The sequence below is a fragment of the Ceratotherium simum genome, chromosome 3 (assembly GCF_057802395.1).
Source record: "Ceratotherium simum simum isolate JZ-2026a chromosome 3, ASM5780239v1, whole genome shotgun sequence".
NCBI lineage: Eukaryota > Metazoa > Chordata > Mammalia > Perissodactyla > Rhinocerotidae > Ceratotherium > Ceratotherium simum.
Window position 1 is genome coordinate 2,311,804 of NC_141902.1, and position 13,009 is coordinate 2,324,812.

General features: G+C 41.2%; 1 protein-coding gene across 1 annotated transcript in view; it reads left to right on the forward strand.

The window, feature by feature from the left end:
• The window catches only part of POLE2 (DNA polymerase epsilon 2, accessory subunit), a 30,171-nt gene that overhangs the window by 16,816 nt on the left and 346 nt on the right, over nucleotides 1-13,009 (forward strand). Inside the window, exons 11-18 of the mRNA XM_004436356.3 lie at nucleotides 2,629-2,801; nucleotides 3,800-3,889; nucleotides 4,065-4,119; nucleotides 4,718-4,777; nucleotides 4,865-4,942; nucleotides 7,260-7,368; nucleotides 8,224-8,400; nucleotides 10,436-10,503. Of these exons, the coding sequence (XP_004436413.1) occupies nucleotides 2,629-2,801; nucleotides 3,800-3,889; nucleotides 4,065-4,119; nucleotides 4,718-4,777; nucleotides 4,865-4,942; nucleotides 7,260-7,368; nucleotides 8,224-8,400; nucleotides 10,436-10,503 (810 nt within the window). The remainder of the gene's footprint in view (nucleotides 1-2,628; nucleotides 2,802-3,799; nucleotides 3,890-4,064; nucleotides 4,120-4,717; nucleotides 4,778-4,864; nucleotides 4,943-7,259; nucleotides 7,369-8,223; nucleotides 8,401-10,435; nucleotides 10,504-13,009) is intronic.

Below are 13,009 nucleotides of genomic sequence, written 5' to 3' on the forward strand. Positions count from 1 at the left end.
GGGGCTTTGGAGAGAAAAAAGGAAAAAAAGGAGGAAAGATTGGCAACAGATGTTAGCACAGGGCCAATCTCCCTGGAAAAAAACCTTCAAAATAAAATTCAGAGGGCTGTAGTCTGGTGGTAGTCATTGGATTCAACAACAGATATTTTATTGAGTACTTTGTATATGTAAAATACTGTTTTAGGGATACAAATAAGTACAAAGAGGTCTGTAACATGGTCCGGCCCCAAAAGAATTTACACTGACCTAATAATGCCTTCCCACTATGGCATAGTTTATCATTTTTTTAGGATGCAGGTTTGCCGGGACTTCACTGCTGTCTTGCTAAGTCTTTCACTGGTACAGTGCATGTGATTTGTGTTTTCTGAGCCCAACGTGTTGTTCGAGTTCCTAGAATTCCTAGAATATTTCTTTCTTTTCAGATTGAAAGCTTAGGAAAATAGGTACTGTCAGCCTTTCCTCTCGCTCCTGTCTTTGCACCTTGTATTCTATGAACCAAGGATGGAACATGTTAATAAGGCTTTTTTGAGCTTTACTTTCTCAAGATTCAGCTGAATAGGTATTCTTTGTGTGAAGCTCTGGTTTATGTGTGGGTATATACTTAATTGAAATTGTTGTACAATTATATCAGCTTACTGCATTCTCTGATAACTGCAAGGTTACAACCGAGAGGCCACACCTTTGAAAATGCCCAGTCCAGTTGGTGGCACCAGTGACAAGTACCACATCTGGGAGCTCATGGTCCCTGAGGGCTTTCTGTACATTCTCTCCTTCAGTCCTTCTCCTAACCCTTGCAGTAGGTGTGAATCCAGCAGTGCCCCATTTGAGGACCGTTGGGTTAAGAGGGGTTGGGTAGCTTGTCCAAAGTCACAAACGTGTTAGTAGCAAAAATGTGTTTTGATCCCAAGATTTCTGACTCCAGCCATTACGCTGCATTGGAAAAGCAGTTGAGTCACTTAAAAAAATGTTTTTTCATTTTATGCAAGTAGCATATGATTGCTAAAAAATTTAGAAAATACATAAAGGCACAAAAAAGGAAAGAAGTACCTATAATTCCACCAAACATAGAGAAAAACTGTTAGTATATATATTACACATATTAACATTATCTATATATAGTTTACATTATATATACACATTATATATATAGCAGATCCTCGTTATCCACAGATTCTCGTGAAAACGTGTGTGTAACCGCAGAATCAGCGCTCGTGGGGCTGTAGCGGCCATTCGCACACATGCGCAGAACGAGTGGAGCCGGGCCGGGAGGCGCTGCCCTGGTTCGGCCTCCTACAGAGCCGGCCGGAGGGCGGAGTGGGCAGGGGCGCGCAGTGCGGCCTCTCGGGTGTGGGCCTCTCGGGTGTGGGCCTCTCGGGTGTGGGCCTCTCGGGTGTGGGCCTCTCGGGTGTGGGCCTCTCGGGTGTGGACGGGATTTGAAACCCAAGGCTGGCACGTGGTGGTGGGGCGCCCTCAGCCAGGTCGCTTAACCCTTCTGACCCTGGAGCTCGATTTCTCTTTTGTAAAATAAAGAACATAGACTCTGCCAACATGAGGTTTTTTAGGGTTTAAGATTATATCTATCTAAGTATATACGTACATATTTTCCTTAGGAGCGAGGGTTCAGCATTCCCTAATGCAGTGTTTGCAGTGACTTTATAAAACACGACTGCAGCAAATAACAAGATAAATACACACGTACACAGAGTTTCTTTTCGTGCCTGGATACATAGGTCTGTATCATTTTTTTGACGCTAAAAATGGACACACATTGCTTTGTAACCTTCTTTTACAAATATGCAGTCAACATTTTTCATTACCATGAAATATTGTTTTATGACATGATTTGTGACATTCAGCAAATAGTTTTGAGCGCATGCTGTATTGCCCCGGGCTCTGTGCTAGGTGTTGAGGGGTGGGGGGAGATAGACATGAAACCAGCACCCGAATAATGAGCTGATTACAGATTTCTTAAGTTCCACAAAGGAGAACTTCAGGTCCTACAAGAGTGTCTGATGGGAAATCGCACCTCTTTTGGGATCCTCGGGATGCTTCTCTGGGTTGGTAACCGTTAAGCTGGAAACTGCAGGATGGCAGCTAGTGAAGGGAGGCCGGGTCTGTGGAAGACCCCTGTTTCCTACTGACACTTTCCTGACAAGCTCTAAGCTTCCCTCCAGATTTTCACAATTCTGGGATGTAGGTCAGTCTTTGTGGACATCGTAATTCCTTAGAACAAATTTCTACAAGTGGAATTGTTTGGTCAAATGGCTTAGCACTTTTTTTGAGCACTTTTACTAGGTATTGTTCAAATTGAGTACCCATTTCTCCTACTTTCAACTACATAGAAAATTATGATTTAGTTTAATATTTGCTTTAGTCAGTTTTAAAAGGCACAGATATAGCCTGTACTTAAGTATTTTCTTTACTGCTTCTGTATTGCTTCCTTTCTCCTTTGAGAATATTTAAAGAAATTTGCTCTTTAAGTGCTACAAATAGTATGTTTTCATGGTACTGTTTACATTGATGGGAAAGTAACCCCATCAGATAGGAAGAAGCTAAATTTGTAAAATTATTAGAAGAATATCTCCAACAGAATGTAGGCTAGAAGATAATAATGTTGTAATTCCCTAGGGCATACTATGGAAATATTAATTTTTTTGGAGGACCTTCTAACACGTCTGTGAAGACTTCTGCAAAACTGAAGCAACTAGAAGATGAGAACAGAGACGCCATGTTTGTGTTTCTGTCTGATGTCTGGTTGGACCAAGTGGAAGTGTTGGAAAAGCTGTGCACCATGTTTTCTGGTAGCTGTCACTGTTTTCTGTTCTTTTTTGAACTCTTATGAGGGGTCATGTCTTAAAACTAAATTCTTTAAAAATGTGTCTTTCTGAGTAGTCTATTTTTAAAAAATATTTTAAATGAGTTTATCTTTTTTTTTTTTTTTTTGTGAGGAAGATCAGCCCTGTGCTAACATCTGCCAATCCTCCTCTTTCTTTGCTGAGGAAGACTGGCCCTGGGCTAACATCCATGCCCATCTTCCTCCACTCCACACGGGATGCCGCCACAGCAAGGCTTGCCAAGCAGTGTGTCGGTGCACGCCCGGGATCCGAACCGGTGAACCCTGGGCCGCCGCAGTGGAGCGTGGACACTTAACTGCTTGCGCCACCGGGCCGGCCTGTAAATGAGTTTATCTTAAAGACTTAAATTTTTACATTTGAAAAATACCTGTATGTGTGTGTATATGTCATGATAAATAAGAATCAGTCCTAAGTGTAGTCTGAGAGTGGGTAAGAGCGTTGGCTTTGGGGTCTGACAGAACTGGGTGTAAGCTGCAGCCTGATGCCTTGGGAGGTTACTCAGTCTCTGAGCTTGTGGGGACATTGTGAGGATTAATCAAGCCATCACAGGGCCTGGCACGTTAAGTCCTCAGTAAATGGCACTATTACTACTACTATTTTTAAATAGTAAGTTGTTAATAAAATGAGCTATTATTAAAATAGTAAGTTGTGGGAGCTGGCCCAGTGGCCTAGTGGTTAAGTTCATGTGCTCCACTTTGGTGGCCCAGGGTTCGCAGGTTTGAATCCCAGGCGTGGACCTACACACCACTCGTCAAGCCATGCTGTGGTGGCATCCCACATACAAAATAGAGGAAGATGGGCACAGATGTTAGCTCAGGGCCAATCTTCCTCACCAAAAAAAAAAAAAAAAGTAAGTTTTTATTAGTAAAACCCCGTGGTTAAAGGGTTTTTAACCTGATTTCTAGACTAGAAAAAGTGATGTTCATTTATTCCCTTATTTTTAGGTTATTCACCAGCGCCTCCAACCTGCTTTATTCTGTGTGGTAATTTCTCATCCGCACCGTATGGAAAAAATCAAGTTCAAGCTTTGAAAGGTATTGAGGATCTATTGAATAAGTGTAACTACGTTAAAATAAACTAAATTGATAAGAAATGATCTATAATATTTTAATTTCATTCAAAAGATGTCGGGTTGTATCTAATCAAAGACAATTTGATTTTTATGTGCATTATATGCAAATTAAATTTAATATCCCTTTAAAATTTTAGATTCCCTTAAAACTTTGGCAGACATAATATGTGAATATCCAAATATTCACCAAAGGTAATGATTTCTACTGTTATATTTTTTATTTAAACAGTTTTGTTTAAAAAAAACAAAAAATGAATTCTAAGTTTGAAATCAGTGATTATTAAGAGATGAATGGAAGAAAAAGTTAAGAAAATTAGTATAGCTAAGAGAGAAAATTCTCCTCACATCACGGTAATGTACATTACACTGCACTAGAGATTTATCGTGAAAAGTATTAAAAGGAAGAGTGATAACTTCAACCATATTTTGAATTCCTTGGTGACGTTACTCAAGTGTCTGGAGCTGTACTCTTCAGTGTGATGGTCGCAGGCTACAGGTGCGACTATCTTTACACTTCAAGTTAAATAAAATTTAAAATTCAGTTGCGCTAGCCACAGTCCAAGTACTCAGTAATTGGACAGTACAGATATAGAACGTTTCCAGCATTTCAGAAACGCCTGCTCGTCAGTGTTGGTCTGGGGACTTTTAGTAGTTCATTTATTAAAACGCATGAAACTTAAAAATTTTTTTAAATTCATTATTTAATTAAAGGCAATGACTTGTTTTTAGATTATTGGATGCTGTTGCAATAATATATATTTTAAATGACTTATGTTGAATTTTGCTACAGTAGTCGTTTTGTGTTTGTACCTGGTCCAGAGGATCCTGGATTTGGTTCCATCTTACCAAGGTAAGCTTTATTCAGATTTTTGTAACAGTAAGGAAAATTCTGTAAAATTTAAAAATATACATGGTATCACATAAGTTGTTTTTCTAGGCCACCACTTGCTGAAAGCATCACCAGTGAATTCAGACAAAGAGTACCATTTTCAGTTTTTACTACTAATCCTTGCAGGTAAATATTAGAATTTTGTGTTACATTTCGTTTCCTTTCATTTAAAAATTAACTTGATTCTTGGGGCTGGCCCTGTGGCCTAGTGGTTAATTTCAGTGTGCTCCACTTCAGCAGCCCGGATTCAGTTCCCAGGTGCAGACCTACAACACTCATCAGCCATGCTGTGGCAGCGACCCACATACAAAATAGAGGAAGACTGACACAGATGTTAGCTCAGGGAGAATCTTCCTCAGCAAAAAAAAAAAAAAAAAAAATTTAGGGGCTGGTCCAGTGGCGTAGCTGTTGGGTGGGTTCGTGTGCTCTGCTTCAGCGGCCCGGGGTTCACCGGTTCGAATCCTGGGCGCAGATCTACTCACCACTCATTAAGCCACGCTGAGGCGGCGTCCCACATAGAAGAGCTACAACTCTACAACTATGATATACAACTATGTACTGGGGCTTTGGGGAGGAAAAGGAAAAAAGAGGAAGATTGGCAACAGATGTTAGCACAGGGCCAATCTTCCTCAAAAAAAAAAAATTTAGCTTGCTTCTTAAAATTTGTCTCTGAATTTTGACTGCTATGGGATAAATATAAAAAAATCCTATTTATTTTAGTTTTCTCAAAACTTTGAAAATATTTTGCCTCTATTTAGATAATTCACTAATAATGAATTTAGAAGCTTGAATAATGGGTGGAGATTTAAAAATAGATATTCTCATTACACACCCTTTAAGGAGAGTTATAGGAAGATAAATGGAAAGATGACACGTTTACTGTGTGCGCTGCTCGCTGTGGTCACAGGCTCTGACAGAGGGGATGCCCTCACTCCGTGGTTCTCCTCTCTTTTCGGCCTACATTCACCCCTTCCGTGACCTTATCAAGTCCATGGCTGTCAGTACCATCTATGTATTGACAGCTCCCCATCTGTGTCCCCAGCTCAGACCTTCCTCTCAGACTCCAGACTCACGCATCCAGTAACCTCTTCATCTCCCTTGGGTGTCTAATGACAACGTCAGTCAGAACCTCTGGTCTTCCCGTCTTCCTCCCTGCTGTCAGCCCCAGCCTGTCCTGTAGCCGTCCCCACCTTAGTTCATGGCACCTTTATCTTTCTGGTCATCCAGGCCAAAAACCTTGGGGTATCTCCTCACATGTGGTTTTTCAGGGAGTCCTTCAAAAATTTGAAGGAAAACTTCAAAATATATCCAGAATCTGGCCACCTCTCTACACTCTACCTTTCTACCATCTTGTGCAGCCCAGATTGCTGTTGCAGCCTCCGAGTTGGTCTTTAGTTTCTACCCCGCCCTCCCCCTAGTCTGTTTTTCACATAGTGTCAGAGTGGTCCTTTACAACCTAAGGTTTATCACGTCCTTTATGATCCTGACAGGTGGGGCCCTTCAGGTGATTCAGGAACAGCATATCCTTGCAGTGGTGGTCAGGGCCCTGCATGATCTGGCCCAATTCCGTCTCTAATTTCCTCTCCTCATTTATTCCAGCCACTCTGGCCTCCTGTTCCTCAGAGGTGCCAGGCATGCTTCATCTTAGGGCCTCTGCTCTACCTGGTCCCTCTGCCTGCAGTGTCCTCCCTCTGCCTGTCTGCTAGACTGACTCTCTCACCTCCTTCAAGTCTGTGCTCAAACCAAGCTTCATTATGAGCCCGACCTGTTCTGAGCATCCTGTTTAATTCTCCAGCCTTCTAGACCTTCTCTCCCTACAAATGATCCTGGTAGCCTGTCTTTTTCCCACACACTAAATCATCCTCCAACATACTGTATACCTAACTTGTTTATTGTTTACTTTCTCTGCCCGCCTCCCCCGATTAGAATGTAAACGGCATGGAGGCTGGTGTCTTTTGTGCTGTTCATTCATCCCTAGAATAATGCAGGACACACACATACTAAGAGCTCATAGGGCCAGCCGGGTGGCGTAGCAGTTGGGTTCACATGTTCTACTTTGGTGGCCCAGGGTTCGCTGGTTAGGATCCTGGGCACGGACCAACTCGCTGCTCATCAGGCCACACTGGGGCAGCGTCCCACATGCAGGAACTGGAAGGACCTGCAGCTGGGATATGCAACTATTTGCTGGTGCCTTGGGGAGAAAAAAGAAAAGAGGAAGATTGGCAACAGATGTTAGCTCAGGGCCAGTCTTCCTCAGGAAAAAAAAAAAAGAGCTCAGTAAATAACTGTCAAATAAATGGATGAATAGGTAAATTCTGGTTGCATTTTTGCTGTAGTGAACAATGGGAAGTGGGATGGCTTTGTATTATAAAACATTTTGCCTTTAAAATTCTCTCATATTTTGTCCTGTGGAAGTCAGATTCAACTAGCGTTTTCATTTCAGAATTCAGTATTGTACACAAGAAATTATTGTCTTTCGTGAAGACTTAGTGAATAAAATGTGCAGAAACTGTGTCCGTTTTCCTAGTAACAATTTGGATATTCCTAACCATGTAAGTTTTAAGTCTTCTTTATAAAGTGTCGTACATGTTGCATTATATAAAATTTTGTTAAGCCACTTAATAATTTGCCCTTTTGTTATGTCTATTTATAGTTCAAAATAATTTGAACATACTCTTGCCAGTAAGCTAATTTTTGTTACTAAGTCAGTGTGTCTCAACTTTCTGAGTGAAGTATCCCCTAATGGGCAGAGGAAAGCCCAGAATGAGCAGGAAATTTCTTTGGAGCTTCTTGTTTTGCCTTTAGAACTCATAAATCATGTTGTACTTCAAAAAATATATATATATTTTAATAAAATGTTCATGTTTATGATGTTTATTAAATATTTCATATGGTATGTTCACATCAGTAGGAGGTGTAGTGTTTATCTTGTAGCTCTAAGATTCCCTGACATACAGTTGTAAATCCCTGGTTTCATGTACCCCCACTTATGATGTATGGAAGTAGGTCATAGAGAGTATTTTTAGTATTTATAATATTTAAAGTGTATGCTGGCTAAATATCTATTCTTGGCATTACTCAAGCTGTGGAATTACTTTTAGATGAACAGAATTAGTAAATGAGCTTATTACACAGCTATAAGCACAGTGGCTCCAATATGACTTATTTGGGGGAATAGCTTTTATGGTATATGGTATTAAATGAAAACTCATAGATTTCTCCTAAAATACAGGATAGTTCATTTCATTTTATATCAGTGTTTCCCAAAGCTCTGTGATTCAGTTTTCCCAATTGTTTCTCAAATTTTCTAAGTCTTTTTGGTAATTAATGTTTAATTAGCAATTATTTGTTAGCTATCTTAACGTTCACAAAAGAACTGAAGTTTGTTTTGTATCACCCTTTTGTAGTTTGTAAAGACCATCTTGTCCCAGGGACACCTGACTCCTCTCCCGCTCTACGTGTGCCCGGTCTACTGGGCATACGACTACGCCCTGAGAGTGTACCCTGTGCCTGATCTGCTTGTCATCGCGGACAAATACGACCCTTTCACCTTGACCAACACCGAATGCCTCTGCGTGAACCCTGTAAGAATGCAGTTAACGTTACGCAGTCATAGTTTGTCAAGAGGAGAGGGTTATTTCTTTAAATTTAAGATACAGCTTTAATAAATTACTGTTGGAGTAAAAATATACTATTAATGAAACACTGAATTAATTTGGTATACACAGAATTTTTTTTTTCTTTTCTTGAGGAAGATCAGCCCTGAGCTAACATCCGTGCTAATCCTCCTCTGTTTGCTGAGGAAGACCGGCTCTGAGCTAACATCTATTGCCAATCCTCCTCCTTTTTTTCCCTGAAGCCCCAGTAGATAGTTGTGTGTCATAGCTGGACATCCTTCTAGTTGCTGTGTGTGGAATCCCACCTCAGCATGGCCGGAGAAGTGGTGTGTTGGTGCGCGCCTGGGATCCGAACCCTGGCCGCCAGTGGCGGAGCGTGCGCACTTAACCGCTAAGCCACGGGGCTGGCCCAACACACAGAAAATTTTTAAACTTTCAATATATTGTGTGACTATAAAGTAATGTGACTTTTTCTAAAAAACAAATGCACCAAAACTTATAAATCCAAATGAGTATTTTCCCCTTCAGAGTAGCGTACCTTGGGATTCCTTTCTGGAAATTGCTTTCAGAGCCTGTATCCCATTCTCCTTAAATATATTAATGGCACTTGTCTTTTGAGGATGATTTTGGTTTTTCGAAATTGCCCAAGTCCCAAAAATCTAAGCCTGATGAGTGTGGAAATTCTTATTGGGATACATTTTATTATTTCATTTTTATGCAGAACCTTGAGATTGCTTCAGAATCCTGAAGTTGCTTCTGAATTTCTACAGAAGTATGATTGACTTTTTGAACTTGGGGAATAAATGTGCATAAACGTTGTTTATGTCAAACAAATATCTTCACTAGTGATTTTTAATCTGTATGCTTCCTCAAGTCTTGTGAATTTTAGACTTGAATACTTTTTTGTTTCATCTAGGTCATTTCTAGAAACATCATGCCTTACTACTGGTTACTGCTTTCCTAAAACACACATTCACTTTGTCCAGCTTCCTCTAAGACAGGGTTTCTCAGCCACAGAAGTATTGACACTTTGGACCAGATAGTTAGGTGTTGTGGGCACTGTCCTGTGCCTCGTAGCATGTTGAGCAGAACTCCTGGCCTCTACCCACCAGATGCCAGGAGCAGTACCCAGTTGTGACAATGGGAAATGTCTCCAGATATTTGCCAAATGTCCCCTAGGGGACAAAATTTGTCTCTGATTGAGAACCGCTGCTCTAAGGATGAGCGTAGTCAACAGATTTGGTTTCATTGTTTGAAATTTGTGGCCTGATTTTTGTAGAATCTTTCTTCACATTCCAATAATCTTTCACAGTGAGGCTATTTCCTTATTTAAATTGAACTCTTTGGGCATTCTCATAGTTAATGTTCTATTTGAAAACACTTTATTTCTGGATTTTTCCACTTTTCATCCTATAGGTGAGTAAACAACCACCTTCTACACCATCATTGCATCTTTTTTACCTTTTGGGCGAGCCCAAGCTTGCTTTTGACATTGCTTCTTCCCTTCTTGATACTTCCTCACATTGATGAGTGCCTGTGATGGGCCAGAAAAGACGGTCCCTGCTCACTGCCTTTAGGCGTGAGGAACGGACAGACAACTGTGTGTGATTACTGCTCAGCTAGCTGCTTTACGGCACATGAGAGGGGCAGTAAACGCAGATTTTCACTGGTGAGAGGGCCAGGAAAGATTTCTTGAACATGTTTGAGTGGCTTTCAAATGTATTGAGCATCACACAGTGCTGTCTATTTCTTTACTAAGTAGCACCACCCCTAAGCATTTCCAGTCACACCTGTTAGCATAAGACTGTCAGCCAACTTGAAAGACTTTTGCTTCAGGTGGGTCATAGTAATACCTTCTCTCTATAAATATCACGCAGAAATCTGCCTCATTACTTTGTAGTCACATCTTGTAACTTAAGTCATGCCAAGGAATTTGATTTAAAAAATAAGAATTCTTTTATACCAGTCGAGTATTCACTTACAGGCATTTTTCTCCCCAAAGGGCTCTTTTCCAAGAAGTGGATTTTCATTCAAAGTTTTTTATCCTTCCAATAAGACCATAGAAGACAGGTAAGTGTGCCCACAGCAACAGCAGGAGCTGTCTCCTGGTTACATTGCTAAAAAGCAGATGTTTTGTAGGTGTGTTTCTTTGAAAATGTCTACAGTAGCCCACTGGAAATGTTCTGGGCTGAACTTACTGTGGTCATGCTGTGTGACATAGAATCGTGTACTTGATGGCACGTTTGTGAATGAAGCAGATCGAGAACTGTTTCCTGAGGCAGATCTTGGTCCAGCTGTGGAGGGGGCTGGTTCTACAGGCTGACTCCTGGTGATGCTCTCACCGTCCCGAGAGGTCAGCCCTGCCCTCCACATGGTTGTTTCTCACAGCCTAGGTAATCTGCCTTAAATTGGCAGCAAGAAGTGGTGGGGTGCTGGGTGTGAGTGTGCTGGTGGTGAGGGGCTGGGGTTAGAGGGAGTTTATAGGGGAAAAGAGAAAGCAGCACCTGGTGGGTAGTGGTTCTCAGAGTGATCTATAGATCACCTGCGTCCGTGTCCTCCAGCATGTCCAGTTCCAGGACCCCACCCCAGACTGGTCGACGACTCTCTAGTTGTAGGGCCCAGGAATAGGCGTTTCCAACACTGTTTCCCTTGGATTCGGGCATCCTAACATGCAATTTCTCAGTTAATTGTATTTTGAAAAAGCTCCCACCTTCGGTTAAGAACAAGTAACCAGATAACTGCCCTCTAGGTTCTTGTCAGAGAATATAATCTTGAACCCAGCTCAGTTGTCTTTTGGTAATTAACATATTTATTCAAATAAAAATGAACATATGATAAAAATTTCAAACAATGCTTAAAAGTATAAAATTGAAAAGGAAAAATACCTCTGCTTCCCAACCTTGAAACTTTGACTAACAGTTTCTTAATATATTTCTTGGAAAAGAATTTATGCATTCTTTTTGCTGCTCAGTACTCATAGAGGATTAAAGTCCATTCACTTCATGAGATAGTCTAAATTTTATTCTTGGATTCACTCATTTGACGCGTATTTGATTCATACTGTGTTCCAGGCACTGCTTAGTTTCAGCAATATAACCAGACAGATACTCTCTTAAAGGTCGCAGATATTCTAGCCCCTATTGCATAAGCCTAGTGTGTTTGACTTCACCTAGCCCACAGTGAACCCTAAAAAAAAATTGGTGGGCCGCCTACAGGTAAGGGCACGCGCTCTTCTCCAGTCTCCCCGCTCATGTCGTCCACACCTGGATGCCCGAGGGCATTTGATTTTGTGACCCCAGGACTAAGTCGCCTCTGAGGCCATCTGCCTGGCACGTATTTTGTCCACCTTTAGATTGACTTTTACCGAATTGAGATTTGGCATAAAACATTCTGCTATGAAACCAGTACTGGGAACTCTGAACAGGTCTGTTTCTGTCCCAGACACCTGTTTATCTTGGGGAGACTGTAAATCTGACTCCCCTTGCCTGAGCTGCAGGAAGCACAGCCACCTGCGCAGCTGCAGGGGCATCACCAGCGTAAGTGTGGGGCGCAGCCTTGGCTCCATCTTTTCTGACCCCAACTGTCCCCTTACCTGAATTTCCTCATGTACCTACTTCTGTTTTTATTCCATCTATCTCTGCAAACATTTTATCTTCTTTTTCTTAAGGAGTTGGGCTATAAATAAATCAACCACAGGAGGAAGTTACCTGCTTTATTAATTTTGGTGGCACACACGCCAGGTCCAGTTCTTGTAATGCTCCCTGCCTGCCAGGCAGAGGTGGTGTGTGTTCCGGGCACTGTATGCAGCTGTCTGTGAGCGTCTCAGCACACCGCCTGCGAGGCCACCTGTGCCTGTCCCTCCTGAGCTTCCAGCTGATGCTCACTGTTGAGATGGTTGGTCCCTTCATCCTCTGTGGACTTGGGTGCTGAAAAGCCTGGCATAATTTCCAGGCTATAATTTAGCACTGATTATTTGAGGAATTTTTTCAGTGCTGGATCAAACAAGTTGATGTATGTTTATTTTTGAGAGAAAAAATTTTCAAGATACAGTGAAATCATATTGCAGAGTTAATCACAGAAACACAGTCAAAGTAGATAAGGTCAATCCTGTTTGAACGTGTACTCTCAAATACAGTTGTTTTATTTACAAAACACAATATGGTGATGTAGGGGAGAAATACCCATTCTCACACATAGTTGGTCAGAATAAGAAATGGTAAAAACCTTTATGGAGGGGAATTTGACAAGGTTTCTTAGGACCTAACTGCATATACCAGCAATTCCATTTCTAGGAATTTATCCGACAGGTACACTTAGCTTGTGCACAGAAGTAGGTACAGCTGTTTTTACTGTAGTTTTTGTAATAGCAAAACAAACAGTTTAAGTGTATATCCATTTAAATGTGTATACTTATTCAGAACTTTTCTAATTTATTTAAATGTCAAAGCCATAAAGGAAGGGATTAGTTTTAAAAATTATAAATATAATGTATTACTAATTGAAAACAGGTGTAGAATAGTGTTCACAGTACTCTGCCACTTGTGTGTGTGTTTAAAGCATATCCCCACGTACACAC